The 13,692-nt window shown below is 45.5% G+C and overlaps 1 protein-coding gene across 1 annotated transcript in view; it reads right to left on the bottom strand.

Moving 5' to 3' along the window:
• Positions 1 to 13,005: 13,005 nt before the first annotated feature.
• Positions 13,006 to 13,692, bottom strand: part of Cers3 (ceramide synthase 3) — a 62,962-nt gene continuing 62,275 nt past the window's right edge. Inside the window, exon 10 of the mRNA XM_055623612.1 lies at positions 13,006 to 13,182. Within this exon, the coding sequence (XP_055479587.1) occupies positions 13,006 to 13,182 (177 nt within the window). The remainder of the gene's footprint in view (positions 13,183 to 13,692) is intronic.

Genomic DNA, 13,692 nt, shown 5'->3' with positions numbered 1-13,692 from the left:
TATCCTGCTGAGGAGTCTCGCTGCCCTCAGGGCACTCTTGGTCTCGCTCCAAAACATCCAATACCCCCTGTCCCGGCAGCCACTGCCCTTCTCACACCCTCCGCAGCTGTCTTTTTCCAGAATGTTCTACAGTTGGAATCAGCTAGGATATAACCTTTTCAGATTGGCTTCTCCTCACCGACACATGTTTAGAGTCCCTCCAGGTCGTTTTGGCTCGAGAGCCCACTTCTTATGGTGCTGAAGGGTCCCTCTTATCGGGGAGTACCTCTGTTTATGTATCCATCCACCCACTGAAGGATGTCTGGGTTGCTTCCAGGGTTTGGCAGTTAGGACGAGGGCTGCTATAAATAGCTCCACGCTCCTCTGTATGTGGTTATAAGTTTCAGCTTATGTGAATGTACGAAGGAGAACATTGCTGGATCATATGATAAGAACATGTTTCACTTCATAAGGAGCTGCCAAACTGTCTCCCAAAGCAGCCGTAATGTTTTGTGGTCCCACTAGCAGTGAACAAGTTCGAGTGTATTTCCTATGTTTTACTAGAGCGTTATTATTTTGGCCTTTACATTTCGGTCTATAATCCATTCACAATTAATTTTTGTCTGGCAAAAGTCATTTTTGAGATTTGAGAAAATGTTTCCTCCATATAGTTATCCAGTTCCTGAGACCTCAAAAAAATAAAAGACTATGACAAAAGAAAAAAGAAAGAAAGGAGAGAAACTGAGATAGGGAGAGTGGAAGAGAAGGAGAGAAAGAGAAAAAAGAGAGGTGAGGGGACAAGAAAAACTTTTCTCTCTCCATTGGATTTACTCATCACCTTCAAATTTGTAGTTGATATTTTCTGGACCTGTCTCTTGATTCTCTGATCCAACATAAATCTTTCTGTTTCCAGGAGCTCCCAAATTTTAAGCTTGGTTCTCTCTTTGCACAGTTCTAGGGATTGAATGTGGGTCTTCAGGTTTTCACGTGAAGCACTTCTGCATGCTGAGCTAATCCCCAGCCCCTTAAAATGAACTTTTAAAACCATGGTTTTCTTGCTTATCTTACATGATAAGCAGGGAGAACCTGAGGGTCTTTGGGACCCTTCACAACTTAACCAGAAGTGAAGGCTGTGGGTTCTCCACCCTACCTGATGTCCTCTCTGTTTTCTGTGTGCGTGCGTGCGTTAATGTATGGGAGTATGGACAGACATGTGCATACACATTGTAATCAGAGCTGCCTCAGCTGCCAGTCTTTGCTTCTGCCATGTTTGAGACAGGATCTCTGTTACTTTTCTGCTGCATTCTCCAGACTCACTGGCCCTCGAGCTTCCATAGACTGGGGAGTCTTCGGCCCCATCTCCGCATAAGGAGACTAGGATTACAGCTCCTCACACTGTGTCCAGCTTTCACTTGAGTTCTGGGGATTCATACTCTGGTCTGCTTTCTTGTGCAGTAACTGCTTTTACCCACTGAGCCATCTCCCCAGGTACTTACTGTGTATATTGCTCTAGGCTCTAGGCTTTGTAGGCCATGAGCCTCAAGGGAGGCCTCCTCCAGAGATTGGGGGTGTTCCAGATGTGCGCCATTGCACCGGCCTTTCTGTGTGGACTTATGGATCTAATTCAGGTCATCAGGCTTATGCAGCAATCACTTAAACATGTTGAGCCACCTTGCCAGCCTCAATTTTTTATTTTTATTTTTATTTTTTGGTTTTTCGAGGCAGAGTTTCTCAGTTGCCTTGGCTAGCCTGGATTTCTAGACCATGCTGGCCTTGAACTCACAGAGATCCACCTGCCTCTGCCTCCCCAAGTTCAATTACAGGCTTGCACCACCAGATCCAGCCAATATTGAAATTCTTAAATTGGCCATTTTTTTATTTTGTTTTTTGAGACATGGCTCATACTTTAGCCCGAGTTTGGTCTGCAGCTAATTTATCGTGTGGCTCCCGCTGTCCTTAAACTTGTGAGTGTTCATCTGCTTCTGTCTATTCATGGGAGTACAGCCATGAATAACCAGGTCTGATAGATTTTTTTAAAACTGTTCTATCCAGCTTTCACTCTCTGTCTTCCTGGTCTAACTCCCATGAACTTTCCACACATCTTTGTCTTATTGTCCTTTGAGTTTTCCATTCAGCATCAGATTTGTTGCTTTGCTGGGCCCTGTTTTCACCCTCTGAATATTTCATTTTGATGATATCTTATGCTTGTTTTAACTATTGTGCTAACTTCTTTTGGTTTGTTGTTGTTGTTAGTTTGGTTTTGTTTTTGGCTTTTGTCTGTGTGTGTACACAGGTGTATTCACACATGCATACATGTGTGGAGGGCCCTGGGTGTCTTCCTCTACTGCCCTCCACCTTATTTTTTGAAACAGGGTTTCTCTGTGTAACCCTGGATGTCCTGGAACTTACTCTGTAGACCAGGTTAGCCTTGAACTCAAAGACCCACCTATTTCTGCCCTCTGGGTGCTGGGATTAAAGTCATGCCACCACAGCTCTTATTTTTTGAGACAGGGTCTCTCACTGAGCATGAAGCTTTTGTTTCTACTACATTGGTAGGTCAGCTGGCTCTGCCTCTGCCTCCCCCCCTCCCCCTCCCCCTCCCCGTGCTGGGCTGGGATTCAGCTGCATGCCATCACAGCTGGCTTTGGTCTGAGTGCTGAAGATTGGGAGCTCCAACTTCCACAGCAAATGCTCTCTTCTCTGGCCCTAACGTTAACCCCATACTTCCCGAAGCTGTCTTGTCACAGGCGGCCTAGTTTCTGACTAAACTAGGACTCTCCTGGCCTTGCAAGTCACACTGTCTGGAATTTCCCAATGCAATCTCCTCAAGTTAAGATGGGGGGGGGGATCACTCAGTTATATTCAGTAGATATGCACAGCATTTTGTATGTTAATTGTTACCACGATAAACGAGGGGTTTGGCAAAATGCTGTGGACACAGGCCAACTTCCTGCTCTAAGATGCAGTTTGGGTGTTTGCCAACCCCCACACAGACTCATTGTGGTGCTCTCTTTCTAAAACTTTCCTCAGGTCTTCTTTGCAGGTGAGAAAAACCCAGGGCGTCAAGAGCAGATTTTCTCTTGTATCTGGTCTTAAGCTGGGTAGACAAGCAGGAGTCCCTTCCGGGGATGGCCAGGAAGCTGTGTGATACAGACAGACCTCAGGTAAGACTTCCCTCCCAGGAGCTGAACAACTGTCCTGAAAATGCAGCTTTGGATGAGGACACTTTATTCCACCTGAACATGCAGAGACTCTAAGCGTAGCTGCCCTCATTGCCGTGTTCCTACCAAAATCTTGGGAGCAGGGAGAAGCAATCAACCATCTACTAGATGAATGAAAATGAGAACATGACCACTCTAAGGGACGGTTGAGAAGGTTTTTACTGTAGATATGAGAGAGAGAGAGGGAGAGAACAGCCAGAGGCATCTGCTAGAGTCCAGATTGAACATGACCAGCAGGTTAGCCCAGGCCATGAGAGGGAATGGGGGTGGGAGCAAGAAAGAAAGAGGAGAGGGGAAGGAGAGGGAGCCAGGCCAAGAGCCAAGAACCAAGAGGACAAAGAAGAGAAAAGGAGGTACTAAAGAGGAACCAAGAGAGCATGGATGAAATGGCTGGATTTTATAGGAATCAGAAAGGAGATGGGGGAAGGGAAGGGAAACTCCAGGGTTGGAGAAGGTTAGGGGAGGGGACAGGTTTGAGAAGTGCTGGGAGGAGCCAGGACTCTGTAACAGGTACTTGAGAAGTTGAGGGAACCTAGTGGCCAGATCAGAACTTTGTTTAAAGAACATTTGTTTGCCACATTCTTCCAAAAGTCATTTTCAGTAGCCAACAAATGGGAAAATGGATAAAATGAGAATTATGACAAGAATAACCACAAAGAAATTCATATATAAATAATGCAATATGGCTGCCACACAAGTTCCTCAGGTACCCACCTTCCCCGCTGTGTTTGTTGTTGGCTCATTTGTTGTGCTAAGGATTGAACCCATCCTGAAATGCATGTGGAAATGCATTTTTTTTCTCTTAGTTCTTGGATGCTCAGAGTCAGGATTCTAACAGTCTGTATCTGGTGAGGACTGATTTCCTGGTTCACAGACAAAAGCTTTTTGCTCTGTTCTCCGATAGTAGAAAAGGTGAGAGTTCTCCTGTGGCCACTTTTATAAGACCACAAATCCATTCCTGACATGGGTATTCCTTTACCTGACAGTTCGGCTTACTTGGTGAAGGTTCTAGTATCCACTTTTCTTAGTTCAAGTCTGAAAAGTCACCAGCCATAGATAGAGTTGCTTCCACGTCTAGAGAGAAGCTTCCACGTCCTTCCCCCTAGTTTGGGGACCCATTGTATAGAGCCTACCTGTGGACTAATGCTATAAGGCCTGTCCCCAAATCACTTATGTTTTTTGAATGCCTCAAGCATTCTACCTCCGAGCTACACCCCAGACCTTCCAGTTACTTAGATCCTATAAAAAGTTTTAACCTTTACTTCCTACAGGTAGTATACTTGCACAGAGTATAATGGTTTTCTTTCTTAGACTTCTGACACTCCCATGAGCAATCCCCTGCATTAAAATTCTTGCCTCTGAAATACCCAGTGTGATTCCCATCTCCCTGGCTGGACTTTGATAAGCTGACAAATGAGGTGTATTTCTAATGACTCTTATCAACTACACTCAGTGGGTGAAGAGAAGGTGTGTACACTGTTATCTGTTTGAATCCCACCCACTGACACACAGTGAGCCTCTGTAACTATTTTCAACCCACTGATGCAAAGAGCAGCCCTCAGTGTGGGATCTTCACCATCTTTAAGTTAAGGGACATAAATATCCCTTGACACACTTTTTTGAAAGTAAAGGCGATATATTCTGGTCACACATGTCTTGATGGTGTGGGAGTGGGTCGAGGATGAAATAGGGTCTTCTTCCTGTAGCCCAGTGTATGACTTCCACTGTGTAGCCAGGCTAGCCTTGAACTCATAGCCAGCCTCCATCAGCTCCGAGTGCTGGGATTGTATGTGTGTGCTGCCATGCCCACCGTTCTGAACTCTTTTATGTCCAAGGTGCCTCAAATTATATCATCTCATGTACACTTGCAACACACCCCAAAAGGAACCAATGTTCGAAGTGATGAGCTGGCTGGCCAAGGCCCTGTATCCAGTTTGTAGCCCAACTCCAGACACTCCATTCTGAGCATCTCCTGTAGCGCCTCACGCGCTTCCACCCCCTCAGTCACAGAAGGACATCATTTATCGTTTGGGTGAAATTCTATGGATCACATTATACATATAATTTTGGATGTATTTTTTTAAACTGTAGTGTGGCTTTAACACATTAGCCCTGGAAACGAGTTCCTAGCAACACTGATGGCCGTGGGCCTTCCCGAGGTTTGCCTTATGGACCATCTTGCCCACCTGCATGGTCATCATGGCTGCCTAACGATCTAATTATGTGCTTGTCCTTACCTGACTCTAGCTGCCTGCCGCCTTGTTTCTGGAGGTTGAGTTTGCTGAGTGCGGCCTAAAGATTCTGCTCATGAGCACACAGGTAACAGAACCCAGTGGTGCTTGGCCCTTCCTGATAGCAGCATCCTTCGGTAAGTTGCAGCAAGCTGGGGCTTCTGTGATGTGGATTGTGTCCTATGGCCATGATGAGAACGCTGGATGCTTCCCCTTTCCCCCACAACAGCAGACTTAGAGAAAGGGTACGCACAAATGGTGATTCATGCCCGCCCCGTGTCAGTGCCACACAGCCAATGTTAGCTCTGTGGTGCTTGACTTCATGTCTGCTCCCACCTGAACCGGCTGATACAGAAGTTGTCCAGGGATGCAGCCCAGAGGGTCATGTCTGTCACAAGGCCCTTTTAGTAAAACGTCACTGTTTTATAGAGAGAGAGTTTCTGGGGAAAGCTGCTTACAGAAGCTGATGCCTGCCAATGATCTCGAGTAAGAAAGATAAGGAAGGCCCGTTTAGAAGGCGTTTAGAGGAGCTTCCTACTGCTGCAGTGGGAATAGGACCATTTGTATGCCCAGCCTGAAGCTATATTGGTCAAAAACCTCATGGCTTTTGTCTCGGTCCTGCAGTGACTGCTGTGCACTAAAGACAAGAGCCAAGGAACAGGCGACTTCCCAAGTGGCCCCAGCTGGGGCTTCCAGTTGTATCTCTTGGTCCACCTAGAAGCGTCGTGTTCTCTTATTTATCAAAATCTGTGTCTGCCACCCCCCAACCCCATTCCTCTCTCTTCCTTAACAGGAGTTCAAGAACCACCTGGTGGCTTATTAATAAGAAGAACAAGCAACTAGGCTGGAGGCTTTTAGCAACAAGCTTCCTGCTGATTGGATCTGAGGGCCACTCTATAGGAAGGCATCCATGCCCGGCACTATAAAGCCCACATTCAAAAACAAATCAGTGCTTGAGAAGGGCATGGGGCCTAGGGGGTAACTTACTACGGTTATTTAGCTAAATCAACATGGTATTAAGCTGCCCTCCACTTACGTTTATACTCACAGACAAAGACTACTCAGCTTTAACTCGAGCAACCTCTGTCTGTAGCTACTAACTGCAGTTCACACAGAGACTCACGGCTGCTCGAGGTGCCAAGAACAAGTGGCCAGGGAGTGGTCAGCTCTAACCAGAACACTTTATGCCATTCCCTCTAAGGCTCAGGGAACAGGGAGGAAGAGGGGTCAGAAAGGAAAGAGCTTGAAGACAGGCGGAAGGGTTGTGAAATGCCATCTTCCGGTCCTGACTCAGCCACTGCAGTCACCACCTCAACATCAGCAGTTGCCTGCTCTGGGCCTGTGCAAGGCTGGGCCTGTCAGACAGTTGAGAATGGGAGAGGGGCTTATGGGGCCCTATTCCTCCTTGGGGACCCACCATCTACCGAATCGGGAAAGGGGAGTCGTTGTCTTTAGTTGTGTATCTACTGGTGGGCCCAGCAGGCTCCACTGGACAGTTTGGAACCCATAGACATAGAAACATCCCTGGTAAACTCAGCGAGCCATAGAAACAAACCAAAGAGCCAGGAATGAGGGGAAGGACTTTGAGGGTGGGAGTGGAGTGTGGGTGGAGCTTAAGTAGGGCTAGCAAGAAATAAGAGAGGGTTGGGGTGAGGGTAATCAGGATACATTATATACATACCTGAAACTGTCAAAGAACAAATTAATAAAAACTGTAAAATGAAATAAAAGCAACAGGTTACAGGGAACAGCTGAGACAACCATCTACTATTGCTTCGTAGGAACTCAGGATGTGTTCAGGATGAACTTTGAGAGAGAAAGAAGCTGAATTATCTGCCTGTCTGCGGTTACTATGAGCAGTAATAGTAACCCAGGGAAGCCAGTAGGTAAGGCTCCTGGTGGGAAATCGCTGTCACTAAAAGGACAATGAGCCAAGCAAATTGCAAAATGAGCAGATGGGAGAACCCATTCAAGCTTCAGCCCCTTAGCATAGACCACCACTTCTGCAGTCTGGCTATGCCCTGGCTAAAGCAGTGAGGAATATGACATTTACCATGGAGCCAAGTGTGGTCAACCAGGATGGACACTCTGGGAAAGGCCCTTTTTGCTGGGCTTATAAGTTCTCATTTAAAACTGACTCTTCTGGGCTGAGGCTATAGTTCAGTAATAGAGTAAGTGTTTGCATAGCATGCAAGAGGTCCAAGGTTCAATTCCCAACAAACAAAACACACACAAACAGAAATTCCTTTCGAGCCGCTCTTACCCAGAGAGCCTTGGTAATAGCTGGCTGCTGTCCTTGTCCAGTCAAAGAAGCAAAGCTCAACAAATCACCTTGTGGATGAAGACAGCTTTGAAAGTCATTAGCTATTCAGCACCAAGTCTTTGGTTGGAGATGTGAGCACAGATATTTTTCTTTAGAGCCTCCCTCCTCTTTACATCTTCCAAGGACTTGTGTGGGTTAGTTTTATGTCAACTTGACACAAGCTGGAGTCATCTGAGAGAAGGGAACTTCAACTGAGAAAATGCTTCCATAACCTAGGGCTGCAGGCCAGCCTGTAGGGCATTTTCTTAGTGATGAGGAAGGTCTAATCCATTGTGGGTGGTGCCATTCCTGGGCTGGTGGTCCTGGGTTCCATAAGCAAGCAGGCTGAGCCAGCCAGGAAGCAGCACCCTTCCGTGACCTCTACACCAACTCCTGCCTTTAGGTTCCTTCCATTTGAGCTCCTGTCCTGACTTCCTTTGACGATAAATTGTGATGCAGAAGCAGAAACCAAATAAATCCTTTCCTCCCTGGGTTGCTTTGGTTATGGTGCTCATCACAGTAACACTGACCCTAAGATAGGTGGTATCTTTTTTTTTTTTTTTTTTTTTTTTTTGATAGGTGGTATCTTTGTAGAAACAATTACTTTAATGAAACTCCTCCCTCCCCCGCAAAAAAAAAAAAATCTTATAGTCTTGTGGGACATAGTGGCACATACCTTGTCATCTCATCACTCTGGAAGCTGGGACAAGAACGATAAATTCAAAGATAGCCTGGCCTACATAATAAGACCCTTTATCAAAAAGCCGAAGGCTTGGATGTGGCTTAGTGTTAGAGCACTTGCCGAGCAGCTCAATTCCCAGTCACACAAAAAAAGTTTATAGTCTAGTATTTGACCAGAGAAGACCTTAATCAGCTAAGCAACAGAGTTGCTCTGTATTTTAATCCCGAGCCCAGCATCTATTCCACTTTTTGTATAGTGTGATGTTTGAGTCAGGGCTCACTTCCGTGTGCCGTTGCTCCACCACAGCTCTTGAAATTACTCGTGCACCATTGTATTATTTCTGCACTTTGCAAAGATCCAGTTGGTTTAAAGGATTTGCAAACCAGTTGGTCATATTTGTGTGGATGTGTTTTGGGGGTCACTCTTTCTCTCACACACTCCCCAAGCTACAGGATTGTTCTAGAGCCTCACGCAGGCTAAGGGAGCACTCTACCACCAAGCTACTCCCAACTGAGACTTTGGAGTTCTATTCCTCTGGCCTGTGTGCCCCGCCCCAACACCACAGTCCGAATTACCGCAGCAGCTGTTAATGAAGCCTGACTACTGGGTAGGAGGGGTCCTTCAAGCCACCTGCTTTCAAAATTGTCTTAGCTATGCCAAGACAACATTTCCAAACCAGCTTTAGAACAAGCTTGCCAATATCTACAAACAAAACTGTATCTTCTTTATTTTGTTGGCTATTTAAATGTATTTTACTTAGGTTAAAAATATGTGGAGGTTTTGATGTTTATCCTTATGTTACAGGTTTCCAGTTTAACTTCATAGTAATCTCTGACTTTAGACTTTTGAAATGTTTGGGATTTAGTTCATGGCCCATCACATGGTCAATTTTGGCAAAATACTCAAAGTGCTCTTGAAAATAGTATGTATACTGCAATTATTGAGTGGGCTATCTTAAACGAGGCAGGGGAATGTTGTTAATTTCATTGTTCAAGTCTTCCACTTTTACGGATTTCTGTCTGTTCTGTCAGATACTGAGAGAGGTACTCAGGCCAGTAATGTGGTTGCGAGTTTGTTTCTTACTCTTTTTAATTCTGTGAAATGTTCTTCATGTGTTTGGGGTTCTATTGTCAGGCGGGTTTTAAATATCATCCTGGATCCATCTTATTTGTTATTATTAAATTCTCCTTTCCCGTATCTACTGTCCTCCTTCCCTTTCTCTGATAGTAGGATAGCTATAGCAGCTCGTAGAGTGGTGGCTGGCACGCTACATCATTCATGCTCTCTTTCAATTCTTAACTTGGTGTGTGTGTGTGTGTGCATGCGTGTGTGTGTGTGTGTGTGTGTGTGTGTGTGTGTGTGTGTGTAATGGAAGCTAGCACTTTTTGAAAATAAGTGCCCCAACACACTGAGATGTGTCCCAGCCCTGATTTGTTTTAAGATAGGTTTTATTCTGGCCAGGCTGGCCCTGACCTCAGTTCTGTCCCCTTTGCAGCCTTGAATTTGCACTCCTCCTACCTGGGCATCCAAGGAGGCCTGGCTTTCAACAACATTTCCTTTCCCTCAATATTTATACTGCATGCCTTCTAAGAAATCTGTAGTTTAATGTTTTCTAAAAACTGTAATCTGGAGCTCCATTTTTACACTTGGCGCTTACTGATAAATTGCTGTTTAAATCCACCATGGTAGCTGCTATTACATTATGAGCTGTTGGCTTCACCTTTCCCAACTCACTAACTCTGCACCATTGCCTTGCCCCAGTTCTGGGTGCACGAAACTCTTACCACGGTAAAGCCAGTGGTGCTGCACAGCTCTCGGATGACCCAGGGCTCTGCTAAAGTGCAGTTCTGACTCTCGCCCAGGAGTATCAAGAAAAAGTGCTGCAAAGAGTCATTTTTTTAAAGCTCCATCGATAATTCTGATGGACAGTAAATTATCTTCCTACAGCTTCTGATGGCAGATATGGAAAACATGGCCATAAAAGTTCCTTTAGGATCTACCTGTTTTGTCTTCTTCTTGCGAGCCTCTGTGTGTATGAGAGAGAGAGAGAGAGAGTACATGTATATGAACATGTGTGTGTGTGTGCATGTGTGGTACATGTGTGTGAGTATGGAAGGTTCCACGTGTCCTGTCTGACCACACTCCACCTTACTCCCTTGAGACAGAGTCTCTCCCTGAACCTGAAGCTACTCTGGTATCCAGAAAGCTCCAGCAGTCCCTCTTGCTTTTGTCTGACCCAGCGCTGGAGTTAGAGGCACACACAGCCATGCCCAGCCTTTCTTTACATGGTTACTGGGGATTTGAACTCAGATCCCAATGCTTTTACAGGAAGTGCTCTTACCTGCTAAGCCATCTCCCGGGCCCTGGCCTCTAAACACCCGTGCTGTCTCTGCACAGGGCCCAGGTAGCGTCCTAGTTAGACATCAGCCCCAGAATGGCTGGCTGTCTCAGCCAGAAAGCTCAGTGTTACAGGTGCAATGGTAAACACTCATTTTCATGTGTCTGAGATGCCTAAACTTAGACATGCAAATGCCCCAGAAGCCTAGTCTCTATGCTGTCAGGCCCAGGCTTTGCTGCCTGCGGTTTAAATGTCTGCACTGGCTCCCTTCTCTGCAGCTTGCCTCGTGTCACCAGAAGTCTTTCTAGAAGACTGCTGTGTTTCTGTTTACACTATGTCCATAGATCTGTAGTTCTCTCTCCGAGGACATATGATGTGTGCCAAAACTACTCAGTCACCACACACTGTGGGGTTTGTCTTTGTTTTATTGTAAGTTACCGTGGCTTAGAATTTTACAAAGTCACCTTGCACAAACGTGAACTCTTGTTTGCCATAGGAAAGGGCGGTACCTGTCCTAACCACAGGAGCCCCCAAGGATGCTACAGATCATACCTCTACCTCTTCTGAAATACAGTGCTTCAGCTGTTTAGAGCTGAAGTTAGCATACCAGTTTTACCTTCTACAGTCAAAGACAGGAAAAAAAAAAAGAGTTGTTGGAGGGTATAAGATTAAACAATGTTTCACTGTAAGCAAGGAAAAAAAAGGTTCTGCAGTCAAAGAAAACCAAAATAAATCAAGGAAAAATTCTTCATTAACTGAACATATAAAAAATATTTTAGTGTGACCTTTCACCAAAGTAAGAACAATAAACCAACAGCTATGCCCTAAAGTGAGTAGAGACATTTGAGATATGAGATCACATTGCAGATACAATGCACTTGGTAGTGTGCTCATAAAACAAGTATTCATTTGAGGCTTGTTTTCCTGTCTTTCCTACAAGTCTTTTAACAAGGCATTTTGTTGGGGACAGAATTCTGAAGGACTTTTGTTTGCTTGCTTGTTTTTGCTTAGCCTGAAGGTTTTTAAAAACACACTATTGAAAAAATTAAAAACTGAAACTCTCAGACTATTTAGTGGGCACAAGACACTTGCTACTTAAGGCTCCTGGTGGCCTGCTGGGTGCTTCACTGTTCAGTAGTCAGAATGAGTGGCATATCAAGACCACAGCGTGGCTTCCGCTTTCTCCTTCCAAGAGTTCCTTCCCAGGGTGAGGCTCCACGCATGACCCCCTGGGCTGGCTTCTGGGTGGTATGGTTCTCCACAAAGGCCCCCCAAGCTACCCTCACAGCCCATGGCCTTTCTGCAAGCCTGAGGAAGGGGCTCCGGACTGCCAGCACAGGGCAGCTTCCCAGCAGTGTTCTCTTCCCTCTGCCCTGGTCATCTGAGAATTATCCCCGGAAGCAATGTAGTTACCAATCCCAACAGAAACAGGCTTCCGGCCTCTGTATCTCTGAGTATCTTACACAGTAAGAGCCATTTTTAAGATGGGTCTTTTGTACCAATTTCAGCCAGGGTTGTCTCTTTGGTCAAGCTGTAATCATGGTACAACGAGGGTTACTAACACCTGCAGGAGACACAAGCACCCCCTTCTATTCTCTCACTTGATCTGTACCCTAATTCTGTGAGGTAGTGGAGTAGATGCACTGTGGAGCAAAGTACCTTGGCTGCCCAAGGTGGCTCGTGAACCTGGGAAGCCTGGCCCCTGTCTGGGTCTGCAACTGCCCTCCTGCCACTTTAAACACAGTTTTGGAAGATGAGGTGCTAGGTGTGGCCAAACACCTGGAGAAGGTGGGGTTCCTGCACATTCATCAAGCCACCCTGAGCATGTGCAAGGTGGGAAGGTAAAAAATGTTCAACCAAAATGAGTTCCTGAGAAAGTCAACTGCTTCAAATTCTGTAAGGAGAGAACACAACAAGAACTGACACCTGCCTGAAGAAATCCTTGAACTCTCTGACCCGCTTGAACTTAACTGCGGGGAACCCATGGGTGTTCCACATTTTAACATTTTATCACAAGGCAGGATGATGGGGTTGGAGGCCAGCTTGGGCAACATAGGAGACTCCATCTCAAAAACATTAAAATAAAATAAAATAAAATAAAATAAAATAAAATAAAATAAAATAAAATAATAAAATAAAATAAAATAAGGGCAAGCTGGCGTCTCTGTGGGCTCACAGCAGTGGGTGGGGAGCAGTTCAGGCTTCCCAGGTCCTGGCAGCACACTGTGCCATGGGAGCTCCTGGGCTTCAAGCTAACGGCCATGCTGACCATTGGGAATGAGATGCCTGTTGGTTCCGAGGCCATTCTTCAAATACTCTGTCTCTTTGCCTTTGGTGCTCTCTTCCTTCTCCTTCTCTTCCTCTTCCTCCTCCTTTTCCATCTCCTCTTCTTCTTCCTCTTCATTGTCACTTCTCACATCCTGAATGCTCTAGGTAAAGCAAAGAATGAGCTGTGAGTGACAACATTCTAGAAGTATTTCATGAGTGTGTACACGTACGGGTCTAGGTGAGAAAGCTCGCTCCCAATAAAGAACCCCAATGCCAACATATCAGCCTTCCCAGAGGCAGACCACGGCACAAATCAGAAACAGACTTTAAGGACTGAAATCTGGGGCTGGACTGCAGGCTCAGTGGTTAGAGCACTTGTGGCTCTTGCAGAGGACCAGGCTTTCAGCCATCTGGAATGCCAGTTCCAAAGAATCTGTTACTCTCTTCTGGCCTCCATGGGTACATGACACACATACAGTAAGTACACATGCACACATACACACAAAACATTCATAATACAAAGTAAATCTAAAAATGCCATAAAAATGAAATTTCTATTATGCCATTGACAATACAAATATATATATTTGTGTGTATATATATATATTCATAGAACTAAAAACTAAGAGAAAAAGCCTCAGGCTGGTGAGGTGGCGTAGCAGTCTGGAGAC

This window comes from Psammomys obesus, unplaced genomic scaffold (genome assembly GCF_907164565.1).
Source record: "Psammomys obesus unplaced genomic scaffold, mPsaObe1.curated_primary_1811, whole genome shotgun sequence".
NCBI lineage: Eukaryota > Metazoa > Chordata > Mammalia > Rodentia > Muridae > Psammomys > Psammomys obesus.
This window is presented reverse-complemented; position numbering and strand designations above follow the sequence as displayed.